Here is a 24,763-nt window from a genome sequence, read left to right on the forward strand (position 1 = left end):
TAAAGCTCCTGCCTTCGGCTCAGGTCATGATCTCAGGGTCCTGGGATTGAGCTCCACATTGGGCTCCCTACTCAGCAGGGAGCCTGCTTCCCCCTCTCTCTTTCCCTGCCTCTCTGCCTACTTGTGATCTCCCTGTCAAATAAATAAATAAAATCTTTAAAAAAAAAAAAGAAATAGAAGAATCTCAAATCAATAACATAAACTTCCACTTTGAGAAACTAGAAAAAATAGAGAAGCTAAATTCAAACCAAGCAGAAGGAAGGAAACAATAATGAATACAGCAAAATAAATAATATAGAAAAACAAAAGAAAAAAATTAACCAAACTAAAAATTGATCCTTTGAAAAGATCAACAATACTGACCAGCCTTTAGCTGAAATGATTAAGAAAGAGAAGACTCAGTTTACTAAAATCAGAAATGAAAGGAGGGACATTAGTACTATCCTTAAAGAAATAAAAAAAGGTTACATAGGGTTACTGTGAACAACTGTTTAATTCTACAAATTAGATAACCTAAGCAAAATGGGAAAACTCTATATACAAATGACTCAAGAAAAAATAAAAAATCTGACTATACCTATAACAAGAAAAGAGACTGAATCAGTAATTAAAGAAACACATAAACATTCAAAGAAATCCTAGGCCCTGATGGTTTCATGGGTGAATTCTACCAAATGTTTAAAGAATACTGAATACCAACCCTTCATAAGCTCTTCCAAAAACTAGAAGAGGAAGTCAGTACTTCCCAACTCATTCTCAAAGGCTAGTATTATTCTAATACTAAACCAAAGACACTACAAAAAAGTAAAACCACAAAATCTTGTATGAATATAGATGTAAAAAAACTAACAAAATACTAGCAAACAGAATCCAGGAATATATAAAAAGGTTCATACATCATGACCAAGGGGGTTTTATTTCAGGAATGCAAGGTTGGTTCAACATATGAAAAATCAATCAGTGTAACACATCATCTTGATAGAATAAAGGGAAAAATGTATGATCATCTCAACAGATGCAGAAAGAATATTTAACAAAAATGCACTTCTATTTCATAATAAAAACATTCAAAAAACTAAAAAGGAAACTTCCCCATGGCGCCTATGTTGGTCAGATGGTTGGGCGTCTGCTTTCGGCTCAGGTCATGATCTTCAGGTCCTGGGAGTGAACCCCACGTTGGGCTCCCAGCTCAGCAGGGAATCTGCTTCTCCCACTCCCTCTGCCTCTCTCCTTGCTATGCTCTCTCACTCAAATGAATAAATAAAATCTTAAAAAAATAAAAATAAAAGGAAACTTCCTCAACCTATAAAGGGCATCTTCGGAAAAACCCACAGCCAATATCAAATTTAACGGTTATAGACCAGAAGCCTTCCCCCAAGGAAATTTGCTATAGAAAATATTTAGGAATAAATCTAACAAAAGGAGTGCTTGTATATTCTAAACTATAAAACACTGTTGAAAAAAATTAAAGAAGCCCTAAATAAATGGAAAGATATCCCATGGTTATAAATCAGAGGACAATATTATTAAGATGGTAATACTCCCGAAATTGATCTAGAGATTCAATCTAATCTCTGTCAAAATCTCTGCTTTTTTTTTTCTCTCAGAAATTGACAAGATGATTCTAAAATTCATATAGAAATGCAAGGGACTCAAAATAGCCAAAACAGGGCACCTGAGTGGCTCAGTTGGTGGAGTGACTGACTCTTGTATTCAGTGTAAGTCATGATCTTGAGATCCTGGAATGGAGCCCCGTATTGAGCTTCCTGATTGGCAAGGAATCTGCTTGTTTCCCTCTCCCTTAGCCCTTCCTCCTACTCATGCTCGGTCACTCTCTCTAAAATAAATAAATAAATCTTTTAAAGATTTTTTTAAAAAAAGATTTTATTTATTTATTTGACAGAGAGATAGAGAGAGCCAGAGAGCCACAAGCAGGGGAACGGCAGAGGGAGAGGGAGAAGCAGGTTCTCCGCTGAGCAGGGAGGCCCATGCAGGGCTCAATCCTAGGACCCTGGGATCATGACTACATCTGAAGGCAGATGCTTAACTGACTGAGCCACCCAGGTGCCTCAAATAAATCTAAAAAAAAAAAAAAAAAAAAAAAGAACAGCCAAAACAATCTTGAAAATGAAGAACATAATTGAAGAACACACACTTCCTAATTTCAAAACGTACTACAAAGACTTTAAAGGCATCCCAAGGTTAACAGATTCTTTTTTAACAAGAGCCCAAGACAATTTAACCTTATTAAAAAGGTTAAGAATAACCTTTTTAACAAATGATGCTGGATTAAGTGGATTATCACCATGCAAAAGAATGAAGGTACACTCCAACCTCATGCCACAAACAAAAATTAACTCAAAATGGACTAGGCCTAAATGTAAGGCCTAAAAACTATAAAGAGAAGTCACAGGTATAAATATCTGTGCCCTTGGATTAGGCAATCATTTCTTAGATATGACACCAAAAGTACAACCACCACCGGGGCACCTGGGTGGTTCAGTGGGTTAAGCCTCTGCCTTCAGCTCAGGTCATGATCTCGGGGTCCTGGGATTGAGTCCAGCATTGGACTCTCTGCTTGGCGGGAAGCCTGCTTCCTCCTCTCTCTCTGCCTGCCTCTCTGCCTACTTGTGATCTCTGTCAAGTAAATAAATAAAACCTTTAAAGAAAAGAAAGAAAGAAAGCATTAAAAAAATAAATTTAAAAAAATTGACCAAAAAAAGGGTGCGTCCACATATAATAGGATTCTATTTATATGAAACGTACGGAAGAGTCAAATCCATAGAGACAGATAGTGGTTTCCAGGGACTGGGGTCGGGGGATGGGGAGTGACTGCTACTGGGTGTGCATTTCTTTTTGGGGAAATGAAAATATTCTGGAGTTGGACCAGTTGGAGTTGGCTGCAAAACACTTATTTGTATGCTATTTCTTTTTAAAGATTTTATTTATTTATTTGTGAGAGAGCGAGGGAGAGAGAGAGTGACAGTGTGCAGAGGGAAAGGGAGAAGCAGGGTCCCAGATGCCGGGCTTGATCCCAGGACCCTGGGATCATGACCTGAGCTGAAGGCAGATGCTTAACTGACTGAGCCACCCAGGCGTCCCTTACTTGTACACTTTTATTTATTTATTTTTAAAAGATTTTATTTATTTGTCAGAGAGAGAGAGGGAGCGAGAGCGAGCACAGGCAGACAGAATGGCAGGCAGAGACAGAGGGAGAAGCAGGCTCTCTGCCGAGCAAGGAGCCCGATGTGGGACTCGATCCCAGGATGCCCGGATCATGACCTGAGCCGAAGGCAGCTGCCCAACCAACTGAGCCACCCAGGTGTCCCACATGTACACTTTTAAAAGGGTCAATTTTACAGTATATAAGTTGTACTTAATTATTTTTTAAAAAGAAATAAATTCTTTTTTATTTTTATTTTTTTTTTAAAGATTTTTTTTTATTTGTCAGAGAGAGAGGGAGAGAGATCGAGCACAGGCAGACAGAGAGGCAGGCAGAGGCAGAGGGAGAAGCAGGCTCCCCGCCCAGCAAGGAGCCCGATGTGGGACTCGATCCCAGGACGCTGGGATCATGACCTGAGCCGAAGGCAGCTGCTTAACCAACTGAGCCACCCAGGCGTCCCTAAAAAAATGAAATAAATTCTAAAGTATGGGGAAGTATGTCTGTAAATTACTCCTAAATGGCTCCAAGAAAAAAATTTTTCTTACAAATTTTCTATTTAAGATTTTATTTATTTATTTGAGAGAGAGAGAGCATATAAGCTAGGGGGAGGGGCAGAGGGAGAGGAAGACGGAGAGTTCCAAACAGACTCCCCACTGAGCGTGGCACCTGATGTGGGGCTCGAGCCCATGACCCTGGGATCAGACCTGAGCCAAAAGCAAGAGCTGGATGCTCACCCAACTGAGCCACCCAGGGGAACCCTTTTCTTACAAATTTTCTATAAATTATTTCAATTGAAAAAAGTGACACTGAATGACAAATACATGGATAACTTTAATTCTGCTCCATCTACGTGGGTTTTTTTAAGATTTTATTTATTTATTTGACAGAGAGAGAGACAGAGACAAAGAACACAAGCAGGGGAGTGGGAGAGGGAGAAGGAGGTTTCCTGCTGAGCAGGGAGGCTGATGCAGGGCGCGATCCCACGACCCTGGGATCATGACCTGAGTGGAAGGTGTAGATGCTTCATGACGGAGCCACCCAGGTGCTCCCCAAGTGCTTTTTTAAAAAGCGAATCATTTATAGGTACCTGCGTGGTGCATCCTTTGAGTGTCAGACTCTTGGTTCTGGCTCACGTCTGATCTCAGGGTTGTGGGATGGCGCCGGGGTCCGTGCACAGCTCTGAGTCCACTTGAGTTTCTCTCTCCCTCCTCCTCTGCCTCTCCCCCCATGCTCTCTCTCTCTCTCTGAACTAAACACATCTTTTTTTTTTTAAAGATTTTATTTATTTATTTGACAGAGAGAGAGCTCACAAGTAGGCAGAGACGCAGGCAGGGAGAGAGGGGGAAGCAGGCTCCCCGCTGAGCAGAGAGCCCGATGCGGGACTCGATCCTAGGACCCTGGGATCATGACCTGAGCCGAAGGCAGAGGCTTTAACCCACTGAGCCATGCAGGCGCCCTAAACACATCTTTTTAAAAAGAGTACATGCTTCCCCCTCTCTCTGCCTGCCTCGCAGCCTACTTGTGATCTCTCTCTGTCAAATAAATAAACAAGTAAAAAATTAAAAAAAGAGTACATCACTTATAAACTTCAAATAATATTTCCTGTGGAATTTAGTTCTGAAAAAAAAAAAAAGTTCCTAACCTGTAGCATCTCATATTCTTCTTCTTTTATAGTAAAAAGAACAGTATCAAAGTCAGTAACATGTGCTCTGGAGTTGAGCAGGATACGCTATTTTCTAGCTTTATGCCTTTGGAGAAATTACTCAATCCCTAGGAGTCTCAAGACTCTCCCATCTGTAAAATAGGAACAATTGATCATTCTGTTCTGCATAGGCTAAGAAAGGACTTCGATTATCCTATGGTTATAATTAAAGTCGATCTCATTTAGTATACAGTCTGTTGTTCTAGTTTCTAGGTTAGAAAACTCATTTATTCCTCAATCCCTACTAGTTACATTATTGCTTATCATTACTCTTCATGGTGGGTTTAGAGAAGAGATAAATTCTATTAATTACCAATAATGACAATAAAATATCTGGTAGGGAAAGATACACCCAAACCATCTGGAAGTTTAGAGACATGTTCATTGTTTAGTGCCACAATTACAAGCTATGTCCCTAGTACAGTAAGCAAACTAAGTGTCACTAAGTGTAGCCAATTCTAACTAGTTTATCTCTTTACAGACACTGTCAGAAAAAGAATAACAAATATTTCCTTCACTTTCATAAGACAAAAGCTTTACTTTCTCTAAGGCATGGAAGGCAAAAGTATCAAGTTAGGCGGAAACATAGTGCTCACCAACTGTTTGTTGTGCTGTGGCAGAGGGCACGGCTGGGCACCAGCTGGCACTTTGTAGACTGGGGTCACGGACATGCTGGCAGGGTGGGCACATATGAAGCGCACCTGCACGGCCTCCACAGCTGGACTGGGGTTCAGCACACCTGGGTGATTTCCAATTCGGAATGTCAGAGCCTTTAAAGAAACAGCAGAGCAAGAGGCAACTGTGGGTAGATACTTGATGGCAGTTGTTCCAACCTACACGCGTCAGAATTATTCAGACTGCGGTACCGGATCCCTTTGGACACTGTAATCACCATAGTGCTGAATCATGTGGCTAAGAGAAGCAAGGGTATCATGGAGATTTATAAACAAAGAGAATATTTAAAAATCTAATTCTGAGGGGCACCTGGCTGGGTCAATTGTAAATCATCTGCCTTCGGCTCAGGTCATGGTCCCAGGGTCCTGGGATCGGCGGGCATCGGGCTTCCTGCTCGGCGGGGAGCCTGCTTCTCCCTCTCCCACTCCCCCTGCTTGTGTTCCCTCTCTCACTGTTTCTCTGTCATATAAATAAATAACATCTTTTAAAAATTTTAGTTCTGGCCAATTACTTCAGCCTTTTTCTCCACCAAATCTTTTGTTATCAGTTGGTAAAAAGTGGAAAAACTATTTTGTGTTTCGACATTTCTCTGGTGGAAGCACCAAATGAACAGAATGTGGAGACAAAAGGCAAGAGGGCTCTGGCGGAGAGGACTCTGCTCTGACACTGCTGACATCCAGCCACACACACAGCAAGGTTCGCAAGAGATGTTAGAAAGAAGCTCAGTTCTTTTTAAGTTAAAATCACACCTCGATTTTTTGTGGGCTGGTTACAGAGTCATACACTGAATTCTCACCCCTAGCGAAACTGCAACCCTTTGTGACTGGTTTGACAGAAGCGGGCACAGCTGTGTGTGCATCCACCACTGCTTCTAAAATCATCAAACTAATTCGACTGATAAAGGGCAACACACTTACTATCTTATCTGCACAGATCTAATCAATAATCAGAATTTCCCTGTTTTAACTCACTAGAATTTAAACAAAAATTTGGAAGAAAAAAGAGAATTTTCCTACCTAGTCTCTGAATGAAATCCATTCGAATCTGAAAAGGAATGGCTAGAAGCAAAAAAGACTCGAAGTATTACTACTAAAAGCAATGTTAGAAAAAGATTTTTTTCCTACTTACTTGTTCCCCCAAATCCAGGCACAAGACCCGGTAGATGTACTGGTTCTGTTTTCTCTTAGCTGGCAGCCGGACTTGTGTTAATTCAATTTTCTCTGTTTGCTCCATGCTCAACTCCAGAAAGAATCGGGAGGGCTCCAAGATCCATGGACGGGGCCCCCCTTCAAACACCATTTCCTTCACAGACTGCCACGTCACCAAAGCCACCTCTACAGGGTTTACAGCCTGATGACATTCAAAGAAACCCTTGATTGGTCATGGAACTCAACAATTTGTAAAGTGGAAACTAGTTGACTGCTGACAATGACATTAGACTTAACTCCCAAATCAGGAGACATGTACACGATGCCTCTCACTTGATGCTTCTCAACCTCTGTATTCAATCAGACCTTACCTATTGTTCAGGCCTGACTTGTGTGTCACCTCACCCATTAATATCAAAACATTCCGGACCACAACCATTTCCACAGCCTCAGAATTCTTACAATCCTCATCTCTACTATTCATTTGTACACTAGTTCATCTCCTAATGCTGTTTGAATATGTCCAATGTTTCACATCTGAGTGTAATAATTCTTCTTATGCTTTCTAGTTATATAAAATTATTCAGAGAAGAAAGCATCTTCTATCTAACTTTTAAGAGAATGTCTGGGGCACCTGGGTGGCTCAGGCAGTTGGGCATCTGCCTTTGGCTTGGGTCATGATCCCGGGGTCCTAGAATCGAGCCCCACATTGGGCTCTCCAGAGTGGACAGTCTGCTTCTCCCTCTCCCTGCTGCTGCCTGCTTGTGTTCTCTCTCCCTCTGTCTCTCTCTCCCTCTCCCTCTCAAGTAAATAAATAAAATCTTCAAAAATACATATAAAAATTTAAAAAAAAATAAAAGAGAATGTCTCTTCCTTAATGGATTTAGTACAATGTTGGGAACATAAAAGGTACAAGTAGCTGTATAAACATTTTAAATGGATATTTTAGGGGCACCTGGGTGGCTCAGTGGGTTAAAGCCTCTGCCTTCGGCTCACGTCATGATCCCAGCGTCCTGGGATCGAGCCCTGCATAGGGCTCTCTGCTTAGCAGGGAGCCTGCTTCCTCCTCTCTCTCTGCCTGCCTCTCTGCCTACTTGTGATCTGTCAAATAAATAAATACATTTTTTTAAAAAAATGGATATTTTAGGGACGCCTGGGTGGCGCAGTTGGTTGGACGACTGCCTCCGGCTCAGGGCGTGATCCTGGAGTCCCGGGATCGAGTCCCACATCAGGCTCCCAGCTCCATGGGGAGTCTGCTTCGCTCTCTGACCTTCTCCTCGCTCATGCTCTCTCTCACTGTCTCTCTCTCTCAAATAAATAAAATAAAATCTTTAAAAAAAATGGATATTTTACTTCTTAAAATCTGAGTATAGCTGACACACAATGTTATGTTAGTGTCACATGTACAACAGAGATTCAACATCTCTGTTATGCTGTGCTCAGAAGTATAGCTACCATCTGTCCCCATACCACACTAGTACAGTACCACTATGTTCCCTATTACATAGTGACTTTTATTCCCATGACTTATTCACTCCATAACTAGAAGACTGTATCTCCCACTCCTTTTCACCCATTTTGCCTATCCACCTGCACCAATCTGGCAACCATCAGTTTGTTCTCTGTATTGATAGGACTGATTGTGCTTTTTTAAAATTTATTTATTTGTTTTGTTTTTTAGATACCACATATGAGTGAGATTGTACAGAATCATTTGTCTTTCTCAGTCTGACTTATTTCACTTCTCATAATACTCTCTAGGTCTATGTTGGCACAATGGTATGACCTCTTTATTGTGGCTGTGTAATATTCTTCTATGTTTGTGCGTACATATGCATCGCATCTTCCTTATCCACTCTTCTGATGGACAGCTGGGTTGCTTCCATATCTTGGCTATTGTAAATAAGCTTCACAAACACAGGGGCACGTACGTCTTCTTAGTGTTTTCATTTTCTTTGGCTAAATACCCAGTAGTGGAATTACTGGATCATAAGATAGTTCTATTTTTAGTTTTATGAGGACCTTCAATACTGTCTTCCAGTGTGGCTGCACCAATTTATCTTCCCATCAACAGTGCATGAGGGTCCCTTTTTCTCCACCTTCTAAGACTTGCTGTTTCTTCTCTTTTTTAATGCAACCGTTCTGACAGGTGTGAGGTGATGTCTCACTGTGGTTTTGATTTGCATTTCCCTGATGCTAAGTGATCTTGAACATCTTTTTATGTGTCTGTTGGCCATTTGTATGTTTTCTTTGGAAAAATGTCTCTTCAGGTTCTCTGTCCATTTTTAAATCAAACTTAAGTTTTTTTTAGGGTTGAGGTGTGCAAGTGCTTTATGTATTTTGGACATTAACCCCTCAACAGATATATCATTTGCAAATATCTTCTCCCATTCCATAGATTACCTTTGCTTTTGTTGGTAGTTTCCTTCATGGTACAAAAGGTTTTTATTTTGATGTAGTCCAATAGCTTACTTTTGCTTTTGTTCACCTTGCCTCAGGAGACATCTAGAAAAATGTTCGATGTCAATGGCTGATGTCAGAGAAACTACTGCCTATGCTCTTTCTATTATTTTTATGGTTTAAGGTCTCACATTTAGGTCTTTAATCCATTTTCTGTTTATTTCTGTGTACGGTGTTAGACAGTGGTCCAGTTTCGTTCTTTGCATGCGACTGTCCAGACTTCCCAGCACCATCTATTAAAGAGACTGTCCTTTCCCCACTGGATATTCTTGCTTCCTTCATTGAAGATTAATTGGCCGTATAATCACGGGTTTATTTTTGGGATCTCCAGTCTGTTCCATTTATTGATGTGTCCATTTTTATGTCAGTACCATACTGTTTTGATTACTACAGCTTTGTAGCATATCTTTTTTTTAAGATTTTATTTATTTATTTGACAGAGAGTCTCCCCAACGTCCTTGCATTTTTTTTTTAAGATTTTATTTATTTATTTGACAAAGAGAGAAATCCCAAGTAGGCAGAGAGGCAGACAGAGAGAGAGGGGAGGAAGCAGGCTCCCTGCTGACCAGAGAGCCCGATGCGGGGCTCGATCCCAACACCCTGGGATCATGACCTGAGCTGAAAGCAGAGGCTTTAATCCACTGAGCCACCCAGGCGCCCCGTAGCATATCTTGAAATGTGGGATTGTGATACACCCAAGCTTTGTTCTTCTCTTTGAGGATTACTTTGGCTATTTGGGGTCTTTCGTGGTCCCATACAAATTTTAGTATTATTTGTTCTGGTTTTGTGAAAAACGCTGTTGGCATCTTGGTATGGATTGGTTTGAATCTATAGATTGCTTTGGCTAATATGAGCATTTTAACAATATTAATTTTTCTAATCCATCAGCATGGAGTATCTCTCCATTTGTTTGTGTCATCTTTAATTTCTTTCATCAGTGTTTTATGGTTTTCAGAGTACAGGTATTTTACCTCCTTGGTTAAATTTATTCCTAGGTATTTTATTCTTTCTGGTGTAATTGTAAATGGTGTTATTTTCTTAATTTCTCTTTCTGCTACCTCATTTTTAGTGTATAGAAATATCACCAATTTCTGGGTATTAATTTTGTATCCTGCAACCTTACTAATTCATTTATTACTTCTAGTATTTTGGGGGGTATCTTTAGGATTTCCTATGTGTAGTATCAGGTCATCTGCAAAAAGTGACAGTTTAACTATTATACCAATACAGAAGCCTCTTGTTTCTTTTTCTTGTCTGACTGCTATAGCTAGGACTTCTAACACTATGTGGAATGAAAGTAGTAAGAGTGGCATCCTTGTCTTTCTCAGATTTTAGAGGAAAAGCTCTGTTTTTCACCATTGAGTATGAGATTAGCTGTAGCTTTATCATATATGGTCCTTATTATGTTGAGGTATGTTATCTCTACACCCACTTTGTTGACAGTTTTTATCATCAACTGATGTTGAATTTTGTCAAATGTCTTTTCTGCATCTATTCAGATAATCATGATTTTTATCATTCATTTTGTTGATGTGGTATATCACATTGATTGATTTGTGAATACTGAACCATCCCTGCTTTCCTGGAATAATCTCACTTGAATGTGGTGAATGATTCTTTTAATATACTGTTGTGTGTGGTGTGCTAATATTTCATTGGAGACTTGCAGTTATGCTCATCAGTAATATTAGCCTTAGTTTTCTTTCTTCAAGGTGTCTTAGTCTAGTTTTGGTATCAGATAATGCTGGCCTTGTAGGATAAATTTGGAAGCTTTCCTTCCTTTTCTATTTTTGGGGGATAGTTTGAGGAGAAGAGCTATTAACTCTTCTTTATATGTTTGGTAGAATTCACCTCTGAATCCATCTGGCCCTGGACTTTTGTTTGCTGGCAATTTTTTGATTACCAATTCAATTTCATTAGTAGCAATCACTCTATTCAGATTTTCTATTTCTTCCTGATTCAGTTCTAGAAGATTGTATGTCTCCTTATTTAAACAGACAAACAAGCAAACAAACCACAAAAAAAAAAAAGATTCATTTATTTTAGAAAGAAGGGGGTGGGGGTGAGGTAGAGAGAAAATCTCAAGCAGACTCCCCACTGAACTCAGAGCCTGACATGAGGTTTAATCTCACAACCCTGAGATCATGACCTGAGCCAAAATCAAGAGTCAGACAATTAACTGACTGAGCTACCCATGTGCCCCAGGAAGATTGCATGTTTCTAAGAATTTATACATTAAATGGTATTTTATTAAGTTAGCAAAGAACTTTTGTCCTAAAAATATAAAATAATATGGGGTGCTTGGATGGCTCAGTGGGTTAAGCCTCTGACTTCAGCTCAGGTCATGATCTCAGGGTCCTGGGGTCGAGCCCCGCATCGGGCTCTCTGTTCATCAGGGAGCCTGCTTCCTCCTCTCTCTCTGCCTGCCTCTCTGCCTAGTTGTGATCTCTGTCTGTCAAATAAATAAATAAAATCTTTTTTTTAAATAAATAAAATCTTTTAAAAAAATCAAATAAAATAATACATCTATACACTTCACTCCATTTCTCAAAGAACTCCCACCTAAGAGGTGGAGTCAAGACTGGAATTATTCGGGGCGCCTGGGTGGCTCAGTGGGTTAAGCTGCTGCCTTCGGCTCAGGTCATGATCTCAGAGTCCTGGGATCGAGTCCCGCATCGGGCTCTCTGCTCAGCAGGGAGCCTGCCTCCTCCTCTCTCTCTCGGCCTGCCTCTCTGCCTGCTTGTGATCTCTCTCTGTCAAATAAATAAATAAAATCTTTAAAAAAAAAAAAGACTGGAATTATTCACTCCAGTACACAGAGAACTTGGATCCTATTATAGATGAGCAAACTTGTCTTCAGAAAATAAAATATTATAAAAGTATAGGTTATTTTCATGTGGCACACGGTGTCTATCTACAACAGTGACTAAGTTGTAAAATGAAGTATAGAGTTAAGCAATCATTAAAAATATAAACAAATCATGCCAGTATTTCTTTCCTGAACTAGTCAATCATATTTATTATTGAATGCTATTAAAATTAAACATTCGTATGTCTAATGGCAGTATTCTCTTAAATAATGTACATATAATTCAATTCAACAACTATTCACTGATGGCCCATTGGGGATATAGTAATAAAAAGTCAAATAAGATCTTGCCTCACAGTGGAGCTCATGGTTTGGGAAAGACAGATTTGAAGTAGATAAAGAGCATGATGGGCATCACCAAAAGGCATAGTACAGTGTGCCATACAAGCCTCTAGTAGAAGAAACAGAATTAGAAGTTTCACAGAAGGCCTCCCTGAGAAAGCAAGACAGAGATTATTCCTTTTTCCTAGATACATAGTCCAAAATTAACCAGATCAACTGAATTGGACTGATATGTAAAAGGACAAATTGAGAGCTGTACCACGTACTGAAACATAATATTGATAAGAAAGATGGAAAACACATATTCTTTTAAGCAGGTAAAGGGAAAAATATACAACCAAAGCACTACATAGAAAAGGAAAATCATCATTTTACTTCCTTTCCTTTAGGGGCAGTTTTTGTCCAGGGGAAATCTGATCTGTGGACACACAATACAAAATAATGTTCGGAATAATCATAAAATAAAAAACCTAATAAAACAACAAGGAGCCACAGCCAAGTACTTTCACTTAATTAGGCAACTAAGATGATTCATCCACTGAGAATAAATGAAATGTGCTTAAACGGTATGTTTAATACTTCTGCTACATAATGTGTAATAAGGCCAACTTAAAATGCAAATTTTAAAATTAACTTACCTTGCTTCTTTCGTTAGTGTTAATTTTTCCCCCTATGGGTGCCTCCTTATTCCAAGAAACACTGACTCAGGATTTATCAGTATCTATTAGCAAGAACTTGTAGACATCAGTTTTAGCTCCTGAAGGATTCAAATATGAATGCAAACAAAAGGCTCTACTTTTGTTTTGAAATGCCATCTGTCATAGTGTCCCAGTTATAATGGACCCATCTTTAGGGCCCTAAATAATGATAGTTGTGCTGAAAATTCTTTTTTTTTTTTAAAGATTTTATTTATTTATTTGACAGAGAGAAATTACAAGTAGATAGAGAGGCAGGCAGAGAGAGAGAGAGGGAAGCAGGCTCCCTGCTGAGCAGAGAGCCCGATGCGGGACTCGATCCCAGGACCCTGAGATCATGACCTGAGCCGAAGGCAGCGGCTTAACCCACTGAGCCACCCAGGCGCCCTGTGCTGAAAATTCTTAAGTATAAAGGTTAAAAATAACTAATGTCCCTCTCTGAATAAAGTTTTCTTTCAGAGTTCTTCAAAAGAGGCCATACTAATACTCAATATCTTATTCAGGGTTATGTTTACAGGGATATACACACAGGTAAAAATTCAAATAGTACCTTAGGATTAGTGTGCTTTACATACTTTACTATCCATATTTTATATTTCAAGAAAAAGGAAGAAATAAAGGGGAATATCTAAAACTTGCTGATACAGCTTAAAGATATTCCTGTGGCAGAAACATGAGGGAGTAAACTCCCTGATACCCGATACTGATTTGATGACAGAGCAGGTCAATAAAGAGAACACAAATATAAACTGATCTTTAATAGACATCACAGAGAGCTGGGAAGCCTCTGACGTGGACACAGTGGATTCCATGAAAAGATATGTCAATTCCTTACCATGAAATGTCTCACCTTTAGGGGTTCATAAGCAGCAAAAGTGGCACTGCTCTCCAAGTACTCCTCAGACTCAGTCACACTCACTGTGACCAGGGTATGGCCTAGAGACTTGGCTGCTATATGTATACTAGAACAGTGTGTTGGCCCAGGTCTTTGAATACCTGCAAATCAAAAAAAAAAAAATGACTTCATCTGTCATAGTGTCAGGATAACAAGCAGTCAGTTCTCAAGGGGATCAGTCTACAGAAATATAAGAATTTTAATACATTAAAAAACATTTTGGGGGCGCCTGGGTGGCTCAGTGGGTTAAGCCGCTGCCTTCGGCTCAGGTCATGATCTCAGGGTCCTGGGATCGAGCCCCGCATCGGGCCCTCTGCTCAGCGGGAAGCCTGCTTCCCCCTCTCTCTCTCTCTGCCTGCCTCTCTGCCCACTTGTAATCTCTCTCTGTCAAATAAATAAATGAAATCTTTAAAAAAAAAAAAAACATTTTGGGGTGCCTGGGTGGCCCAGTCATTAAGCGTCTGCCTTTGGCTCAGGTCATGATCCTAGGGTCCTGGGATCCAGCCCCACACTGGGCTGCCTGCTTGGCCGCGGGAAGCCTGCCTTTCCATCTCCCACTTCCCCTGCTGTGTTCCCACTCCTGCCATGTCTCTCCCTGTCAAATAAATAAATAAATAAAATCTTAAAAAAGAAAATCTTGATCTCACACACTAACTACTAGGCCCCAGCTGTTTATGTCAAACTGATATAAAAACCTGTTCCTTCTGTTAACAGATATATACCATGTAAGACACAATTTCATGTTCAGTGAAGACACAAATATGAGCAAAGATCCTAACTTCAAGGCATATATAGTTTAGAAGTGGCAACTGAACATTTACATAAATTAAGGGAGTAGAAAAACATGATAAGCAGTATAGAGATCTAGAAAACAGAAAGATTACTTCTAGTTGGAGAGATCAAGGAACATGTAGCTATAGAGAACACAGTATGTCAGACGGATGACTAAGCAAAGACAGAAATATAAATAAGATACATGTGAGTATATGAAGGACTACACGGGAAATTTTAACTTAAATAGTTTGTTTAGCTGGAGCCATATATGAAAAAAGTCAAAGTATGAAGTAGTACTTTTAAAAAAATTTTTTAAATTTATTTTTTATTTATTTTCAGCATAACAGTATTCCTTATTTTTTCACCACACCCAGTGCTCCATGCAATCCGTGCCCTCTCTAATACCCACCACCTGGTACCCTGACCTCCCACCTGCCCGCCACTTCAAACCCCTCAGATTGTTTTTCAGAGTCCATAGTCTCTCATGGTTCACCTCCCCCTTCCAATTTACCCAAATTCCCTACTCCTCTCTAACGCCCCTTGTCCTCCATGCTATTTGTTATGCTCCACAAATAAGTGAAACCAGATGATAATTGACTCTCTCTGCTTGACTTATTTCACTCAGCATCATCTCTTCCAGTCCCGTCCATGTTGCTACAAAAGTTGGGTATTCATCCTTTCTGATGGAGGCATAATACTCCATAGTGTATACGGACCACATCTTCCTTATCCATTCGTCCGTTGAAGGGCATCTTGGTTCTTTCCACAGTTTGATGACCGTGGCCATTGCTGCTATAAACATTGGGGTACAGATGGCCCTTCCTTTCACGACATCTGTATCTTTGGGGTAAATACCCAGGAGTGCAATGGCAGGGTCGTAGGGAAGCTCTATTTTTAATTTCTTGAGGAATCGCCACACTGTTCTCCAAAGAAGCTGTGCCAACCTTCATTCCCACCAACAGCGTAAGAGGGTTCCCCTTTCTCCACATCCTCTCCAACACATGTTGTTTCCTGTCTTGTTAATTTTGGCCATTCTGACTGGTGTAAGGTGATATCTCAATGTGGTTTTAATTTGAACCTCCCTGATGGCTAGTGATGATGAACATTTTTTCATGTGTCTGATAGCCATTTGTATGTCTTCATTGGAGAAGTGTCTGTTCATGTCTTCTGTCTATTTTTTGATATGATTGTCTGTTTTGTGTGTGTTGAGTTTGAGGAGTTCATTATAGATCCTGGATATCAACCTTTTGTCTGTACTGTCATTTGCAAATATCTTCTCCCATTCTGTGGGTTGCCTCTTTGTTTTTTTGATTGTTTCCTTTGCTGTGCAGAAGCTTTAGAATTTGAGGAAGTCCCAAAAGTTCATTTTCGCTTTTGTTTCCTTTGCCTTAATTTTTTTAAAGATTTTATTTATTTATTTGGCAGAGAGAGATCACAAGTAGGCAGAGAGGCAGGCAGAGAGGGTGGGGGGAGGCAGGCTCCCTGCTGAGCAGAGAGCCCGATGCGGGGCTTGATCCCAGGACCCTGAGATCATGACCTGAGCTGAAGGCAGAGGCTTTAACCCACTGAGCCACCCAGGCACCCCAATATAGTACCATTCTTAAATTTGTTCAAAAAGAGTATCTTTTTCTAATAAAAGGAAAATGTGAACAAGTCCCTAAAGACCAACATCATTTCCTGTGACTGAATAGCATGTGTGATCCTGACTACTGTTGTTCTTTAATTAGTAATAGCAGTAGTAGTATATAATATTCACTCAGCCTTTGCTATTTGCTACACTCTGTTCTGAATACTCCTCATGTATTAGCTCTTTTAATTCTCACAATGCGGGCGCCTGGGTGGCTCAGTGGGTTAAGCCGCTGCCTTCAGCTCAGGTCATGATCTCAGGGTCCTGGGATCAGGCCCCGCATCGGGCTCTCTGCTCAGCAGGGGGCCTGCTTCCTCCTCTCTCTCTGCCTGCCTCTCTGCCTAGTTGTGATTTCTCTCTGTCAAATAAATAAAATAGTTAAAAAAAAATTCTCACACTGCATCTATAATTTGGACTTCTGCCCCTGTTAAGTAATACCTCTGTCCTCAGTTCTCAAGGTGTGTCTCCCAATTTTTAGGCCCTCACTATCTCTCATCTAAAATATAACAGGATGCTCCTAACTGTTGCTCACCTTTGATAATCTGTGGCTACAAAATGGACCTTCATGAAACTCACCCTTTTTTTTTTTTTAAGATTTTATTTATTTGGGCGCCTGGCTGGTTCAGTCTTTTTTTTTTTTTTTTAAAGATTTTATTTATTTATTTGACAGAGAGAAATCACAAGTAAAAGGAGAGGCAGGCAGAGAGAGGGGAGGAAGCAGGCTCCCCGCTGAGCAGAGAGCCCGATGCGGGATTCGATCCCAGGACCCTGGGATCATGACCTGAGCCGAAGGCAGTGGCTTAACCCACTGAGCCACCCAGGCGCCCCAGTGGGTGGTTCAGTCTTTAAGCGTCTGCCTTCAGCTCAGGTCATGATCCCGGGGTCCTGGGATCGAGCCCCAAATCCGGCTCTCTGCTCTTCAGGAAGCCTGCTTCCTCCCCTCTCTCTGCCTACTTGTGATCTCTGTCTCTCCAATAAATAAATTGAAAAAAAAAAGCATGGTACCATATCCATCCTAGAACCCTTCGTACAAGCCAAAGCAACAGCTGCAGCACTTCTCTGAACATGCTATTCAGTTGCTGGGCTGTTGTGTTTTTTTTAAGATTTTATTTATTTATTTGACAGAGAGAGACACAGCAGGAGAGAGAACAGAAGCGGGGGGAGAGGGAGAGGGAAGCAGGCTTCCTGCCGAGCAGAGAGCCCGATGCAGGGCTCGATCCCAGGATGCCAAGATCATGACCGGAGCCAAACACAGAGGCTTAACCCACTGAGGCACCCAGGTGCCCCATCAACGGGTGGCTTTTGTTTCTAAATTACATTACACTGAGGCAGTAGACAGAATTTTAAAAAGCACTGTAAAGAAAGGTAATGTGTGAATTTAGACTATAATTTGTACTTCCTGAATTGATGATCGGTTCTCTCATTCAATGACGAGGAAAGGAGAAAATAAAAGGCTGACTCTTACCTTCCTTGAGCAGAGTAAAGACTCCTTGCTTATCCATGTTCAGATGCAACAATAAATGAGAGCAGTCTGTGAACACAATGACATCTTTGTGCTCCTTATTTACATGGTACATTGCAATGGGGATTTCTATAGTCTGGCCGGTCTCCACATCAGCATGAAATGGTAACAGCTCCATTTTGTTCAGTTTTAGGACATATATCTGGAGAGAAAAGAAATTAATCTTTCAAGAAAGTTGTGTTCGGGGCACCTGGGTGGCTCAGTCGGTTGAGTGTCTGCCTTTGGCTCAGGTCATGATCCCAGAGTCCCGTGTTGGGCTCCCACTCAGTGAAGAGCCTGCTTCTCCCTCTGCCTCTGCCTGCCTCTCCCCCTTGCTTGTGCTCTCGAACAAATAAATGAATAAAATCTTAAGTTGTCAGATGGAGAAAATAATTAGATACTTTCTAAACACAAGTTTTATCATATTATTAACCTTAAAAACCTGTGTTGCCTCCCCACTGTCTACAGTAGGGGATCAGCAAATGTTTTATGGAAAAGGCTAGATAGCAGATATTTTAGGCTTTGGGGACCACATGGTTTCTGTGGCAAACCCCACTGTGTAGTTGTGTCTCGAAAGTGGCTAGAGACCATATATAAATGAATGAGGTCGGTTGTGTTCTGATAAAACTTTAATAAAATATTAGCAGTTTCGGGCGCCTGGATGGCTCAGTGGGTTAAGCCACTGCCTTCGGCTCAGGTCATGATCTCAGGGTCCTGGGATCGAGTCCCGCATCCGGCTCTCTGCTCAGCGGGGAGCCTGCTTCTCTCTCTCTCTCTCTCTCTCTCTGCCTGCCTCTCCATCTACTTGTGATCTCTCTTTGTCAAATAAATAAATAAAGGGGCGCCTGGGTGGCTCAGTGGGTTAAGCCGCTGCCTTCGGCTCAGGTCATGATCTCAGAGTCCTGGGATCGAGTCCCACATCGGGCTCTCTGCTCAGCAGGGAGCCTGCTTCCCTCTCTCTCTCTCTGCCTGCCTCTCTGCCTACTTGTGATTTCTCTCTGTCAAATAAATAAATAAAATCTTTAAAAATAAATAAATAAATAAATAAATAAATAAAATCTTAAAAAAAAAAATCAGCAGTTTGACGTTGACCATTAGGTCTTAGTTTTATCCTTCAAAGTCGTGTTCAAGTTCTCATCTCTTCATAATAGTCTCTGACTAGTCATATCCACAATGATACTGATTTTATAAACTAATAATACTTTTATTATACAACTTAAGTAGCTCTCAATTATATACTGCTTTAAAATAACTCATATCATTTCCTCAAAGTGTTATTTAACTTCATGTGACTAGATCCTCCTATTAGAATTTAGATTCTTTAGGGGCGCCTGGGTGGCTCAATCATTAGGCGTCTGCCTTCACTCGGGTCATGATCCCAGGGTCCTAGGATGGAGCCCTGCATCGGGCTCTCTGCTTGGCAGGAAGCCTGCTTCTCCTTCTCCCTCTCCCCCCTGCTTCTGTCCCCTCTCCTGCTGTGTCTCTCTCTGTCAAATAAATAAATAAAATCTTAAAAAAATAATTTAGATTCTTTAAAGTAGACATGTATGTTATGTTTGTTTAAATGTCTTATGACACCTGGCACAGTGGGTTACGTCTCAGTAAATGTTCACTGAACAAAACACTAAGTTTTTCAGGGAACAACAACATACATAAACATATATTAGACGTGGGGAAAAAACAATAATGTGGTTGTATAATACACTGACAAGTGTTTTCAATCGTTTAGAAACAAGATTGACAAACAAATATGAGACCAGAAATAATGTTACTATGAAGGTTATATATATATAATAATGACAAAACACAATAACAAAAATAGATAATATTAAGTATTGAATATATTCCAAGCAATGAGGTAAAACATTATCTCATTTTCTTCTGACAATAACACTTTGAAGTAGATACTATCATTATTCCCATTTTAGAGACAAGGAAACAAAAACACCCATTCAGAAACTTGCTATTAAGTGAAGCAGGATTCAACCCAGGTCCAGAAATATTTAAGGTGTACTTCCAGAATGAATTTAAGTATCATTTTCAAATACCCAATTTGGACTAGAAAGACTTTTAAAGATATTCTGTACTTAAATTAAGACAGCACCGTCTCAGGGTATGATAATAAGGCTCTCTAGAGAGTTGTTTACCTTAATTTCTCCATATCGAAAGGGATTTTGTACATCTCGGGCCAACACAGTACTGTTCCCTCCGACCTGACCCGCAGTCACCACTCCTTTAGCGGTCACCATGGCTACTGTCTCATTGGAAGAGGTCCAAGTGAAGTTGCCACTGCCACCCTCTACCTGTGAAAAAATAGAACTTTATGTTTAACTGCCAAAGGAAGAAAATGGAATTTAGGTAAAGATGTAAAATCTGGTGAAATAAGAAGTCAGAAATAAATAGGGCGCCTGGGTGGTTCAGTCAGTTAAGTGTCTGCCTTCAGCTCAGGTCAGGATCCCAAGGTCCTGGGATCGAGCCCCACATGGGGCTCCTTGCTCGGCAGGGAGTCAGCTTCTCCCTCTCTCAGCTCATGCTCTGTCTCTCTCAAATAAATAAATAAAATCTTAAAAATAAATAATAACAATAAAAATATATAACAAATGATTTATGGACATATTAGGAAGCTGTGCTGCTGGGGCATCTGGTCGGCTCAGTCGGAAGAGCCTGTGACTCTTCATCTCAGGGTCATGAGTTTGAGCCCCACATGGGGTGTAGAGATTACTTAAATAAATAAAACTTCAAGAAAAAAAAGAAGGTAGGGGCACCTGGGTGGCTCAGTGGTTTAAAGCCTCTGCCTTCGGTTCAGGTCATGATCCCAGGGTTCTAGGATCGAGCCCCGCATCAGGGGGGGGGTCCTTGCTCAGCAGGGAGCCTGCTTCCCCCTCTCTCTCTGCCTACTTGTGATCTTTGTCTGTCAAATAAATAAGTAAATCTTTTTTTAAAAAAGAAGCTGGGTGCCTGGGTGGCTCAATCATTGAGCGTCTGCCTTCGGCTCGGGTCAGGGTCCTGGGGTCCTGGGATCAAGGCCTGCATTGGGCTCCCTGCTTGGCCGGAGGCTTGCTTCTCCCTCTCCCACTTGCCCTGCTTGTGTTCCCTCTGTCTCTGTCTCTCTCTCTGCCAAATAAATAAATAAATAATCTTTAAAGGAAAAAAAAAAAAGCTGTGATGCTCTAATAAAGCAGCTAAATGAGCAAGAGAAACTAAAAGGACGTTATGTAACTGGAAGTGTCACAAAATGTTAAAACGAGCACAGGGGAGCTTGACAAAAACCTTACAAAAGTCCCAAGTAAAGGACACAGGGAAGAGAGACAGAAAGTACAGCAAGTCTTATTAAGGTAGCATTCAAGAACATGACTTTGTTACCACCAGAAACTGAATTTTATTATTAGGATCAGGGAGAAATAAAAATTAACATTAACCAAATTTCAATAAACTAAATTAACAGAGAAACAGACTTATCTCTTTGTAAACTCTCATATAATAGGACATCATACCTGCACTTTATACCGATATAATATTCCCATAGGATGATGAGGAAATGCCAGAAAGTTGGGTGTAAGCTTGATGGGAAAATATATATTCACTTCTTGCTGATGTATGATTGGAAATTTTATAGGCTGAATATTTTTATTCTATAAGAATGGGGGGAAAAAAAGGAACAAAATAGATTTTATAAGGACTGTTTTTATAATCCATTCATATTCAAAGCATCAGCAAATGGTGTGCTAATGAATTACTCAACCAGTTTCTTTCTATAAACGAAGTAAGTAAATGGTCCTATCGTGAGGAGCTCAGTCAGTTACGTGTCTGACTCTTCATTTCAGCTCAGGTCATGGTTTCAGGGTTGTATGACTGAGCCCCACGTCAGGCCCCATCCATGTTCAGTGGGGCGTCTGCTTACGTATCCACCCTCTCCTTCTGCCCCTCCCCCACCCACAACTCTCTCTCAAATGAATACATAAAATCTTAAAAAAAAAAAACACTCTATGATTGTTTCAATAGACAGAGAAAAAGCATTTGAAAAGTACAACATCCATTCATGATAAAAACCCTCAACAAAGTGGGTTTAGAGGGAATATTCCTCAACATAATAAAGGTTGTTTATGAAAAACCCACAGCTAACATCATCTTTAGTGGGGAAAAACAGAACTTCTCCCCTACGGTCAGGAACAAGGCCAGGATGTCTACGCTCACCGCTTTTTTTTTAAGGTTTTATTTGTCTGAGAGAGAGAGAACACAAGCAAGAGATCATAATCAGGGGAAATGGCAGAGGGAGAGGGAGAAGCAGGTTCTCAGCTGAGCAAGGAGCCCAATACAGGGCTCAATCCCAGGACCCTAGGATCATGATCTGAGCCAAAGCAGACACTTAACCATCTGAGCTACCCAGGCGACCCTCTCACCACTTTCATTCAACGTACTAGAAGTAGTACCACAGTAATCAGACGACAACAACAACAACAACAACAAAAATGCATCAGGGGGTGGGGCGCCTGGGTGGCTCAGTGGGTTAAAGCCTCTGCCTTTGGCTCAGGTCATGGTGCCAGGGTCCTAGGGTTCTCGGATCAAGCCCCACATCGGGCTCTCTGCTCAGCGGGGAGCCTGCTTCCTCCTCCCTCTCTCTGCCTGCCTCTCTGCCTGCTTGTGATCTCTGTCTCTCAAGTAAATAAAATCTTAAAAAAAAAAAAAAAAAGGCATCAGGGGCGCCTGGGTGGCTCAGTTGATTAAGCGACTGCCTTTGGCTCAAGTCATGATCCTGGAGTCCCAGGACTGAGTCCCGCATCGGGCTCCCTGCTCCACAGGGAGTCTGCTTCTCCCTCTGACCCTCTCCCCTCTCATTCTCTCTCATTCACTCTCTCTTTCTGTTAGGTAAATAAATAAAATCTTAAAAAAATTTTTTTAAAAAGAAAGAAAAGGCATCAAAATTGGTAAGGAAGGGGGTGCCTGGGTGGCTCAGTGGGTTAAAGCCTCCGCCTTCGGCTCAGGTCATGATCCCAGAGTCCTGGGATCGAGCCCCGCATCAGACTCTCTGCTCAGCAGCGAGCCTGCTTCCTCCTCTCTCTCTGCCTGCCTCTGCCTACTTGTGATCTCTCTCTCTGTCAAATAAATAAATAAAATATTTTTTTAAAAATTGGTAAGGAAGAAGTAAAACTTCCACTATTTGCAGATGACATGATACTATATACAGAAAACTCAAAAAGATTCCACCAAAAAACTTCCAGAATTAATAAATGAATTCAGTAAAGTTGCAGAATACAAAATCAACGTATAGAAATCTGTTCATTTCTTGGGGCTCCTGGGTGACTCAGCTGGTTAAGCGTCTGCCTTCAGGTCAGGTCATGATCCCAGGGTCCTGGGATTGAGGCCCACGTTGGGGTCCCTGCTCAGCAGGAAATCTGTTGCTCTCTCTGCCCCTCAGCCTGCTCAATGTTCTCACTCACTCTGTCTCTCAAATAAATAAAATCTTCAAAAAAAAAAAAAAAGACACTGTGGGGTTACTAAGAAATGGGTTTGAGAGATATTGAGAACTGACATGGCATTCAATATTGTAAATGTAGTGGGTGAGGGGAAGGAAGCGTCAAGGACCACCCCTGGGGTTTTATCTTAAACAGCCAGATGAAAAGATCCATGGGAAAAAAAGGAAGTCTAGGAAATGGCAGGCTATTAAAAACCAGAAACTTGGGATGCCTGGGTGGCTCAATCTGCTAACTGTCTGCCTTTGGCTCAGGTCCTGATCCCAGGGTCCTGGGATCGAGTCCGGCATTGGGCTCCTTGTTCAGTGGGGAGCCTGCTTCCCCCTCTACCTGCCGCTCCCCCTGCTTGTGCTCTTTCTCACACAAATAAAAAACAAAACAAAACAAAACCAGAAATTCATGCATTTTAGAAACAGTAGAAACAGATTCATACTTTATCCTTTTACCCAGTAATTCCATTTTTGGCATTATGCCATATGAAAATTAACCAAAAGAAAAAAATTACACAAAGAAACTCAGTTATGGCATTTATGAGAGTGAAAAAATGGAAACGTAAAAAGTTCACTGTTAGCGGCATGGTTAAATAAACTGACATATTAACCCTTTGGCTCTTGAGACTAAAAGTACTCTACGTAAGCCTGACAACACATGGAAACGCACACATGAAATAATTTTTTAAAGGAACCTCAAGTGGTATGTCCACCAATGAGCACAGATGCAGACGTGAGCACTAACAAAGGCGGCAACAGAGACTCTGCACGGGGACAAACGACCGAGGGTACTGGTCGTCAGGTCCTCTTCAAGTTTACGAAGGCGGGTGCGACAGACCCGTGTCTGCCTGTCCATCAGGAAGTCAGTGAGCCTCACCAGTACTGGGGGACTCAAAGACTGTCCTTTTGATTCCTACCTGGTAGACAACGGAAGTCAGGGATGCATTTATCACCACGACACCACTTTTCAAGGCTTTGACGACGTGGTAAGACCCATTCACAGTAGTGAGCTGCTCCTCGAAGTACTCCCTTCGGAACTGGTACATGATCCTGAGATTCTGTGAATCAGCCCAATAGTGACACAAAACTGAGATGTTTGTTTTTTCCCGACAGCCATCTTAATCCCAAAGCATTAAAAAAATTAAAAGTGTGGCTAGGCTCTCTGGGGACAAATAAAAACAAAACTTTGGCTCTCCTCATGGAAATGCTAAGTTGGAAAGAGGTAATTTTAAAACGGTACTCGAACGATCCATTAATGGCAAGTGATCAGAAACAGAGTCAAAGTTTATATAAATTTTGGTATAATTTTTGCCATTCCATAAGTTAACATTTTTTCAGGGAAAAAAACCCCAAAGGGCACTGGAGTGTAAGTGCGGTACTGTCCTCTGGGACTCCACTGTTCCTTGCACCGCTGCCAAACAGAGGTGAGCAACTCCGAGGGCCTAGAATGAGATACCCTCCAGATACCCTCTGGCCTTCCCTTCGACTCTTTCCTAGAATTCTGACTGAAT

The 24,763-nt window shown here is 41.1% G+C and overlaps 1 protein-coding gene across 10 annotated transcripts in view; it reads right to left on the reverse strand.

Annotated features, from left to right (window-relative positions):
- NUP210L (nucleoporin 210 like) overlaps nucleotides 1–24,763 on the reverse strand; it is an 83,206-nt gene that overhangs the window by 38,538 nt on the left and 19,905 nt on the right. For 8 of the 10 annotated variants that reach the window (XM_044266420.1, XM_044266418.1, XM_044266413.1 and 5 more), the window contains 7 exons: nucleotides 24,170–24,310; nucleotides 21,286–21,423; nucleotides 19,939–20,094; nucleotides 17,756–17,954; nucleotides 13,845–13,990; nucleotides 6,669–6,890; nucleotides 5,462–5,635 (listed from right to left, as the gene is read on the reverse strand). In XM_044266420.1, coding sequence (XP_044122355.1) covers nucleotides 5,462–5,635; nucleotides 6,669–6,890; nucleotides 13,845–13,990; nucleotides 17,756–17,954; nucleotides 19,939–20,094; nucleotides 21,286–21,423; nucleotides 24,170–24,310 — 1,176 coding nt within the window. The remainder of the gene's footprint in view (nucleotides 1–5,461; nucleotides 5,636–6,668; nucleotides 6,891–13,844; nucleotides 13,991–17,755; nucleotides 17,955–19,938; nucleotides 20,095–21,285; nucleotides 21,424–24,169; nucleotides 24,311–24,763) is intronic. The other 2 variants (XM_044266416.1, XM_044266417.1) reach the window with 2 other exon arrangements.

The sequence above is a fragment of the Neovison vison genome, chromosome 10 (genome assembly GCF_020171115.1).
Source record: "Neovison vison isolate M4711 chromosome 10, ASM_NN_V1, whole genome shotgun sequence".
Taxonomy (NCBI): domain Eukaryota; kingdom Metazoa; phylum Chordata; class Mammalia; order Carnivora; family Mustelidae; genus Neogale; species Neogale vison.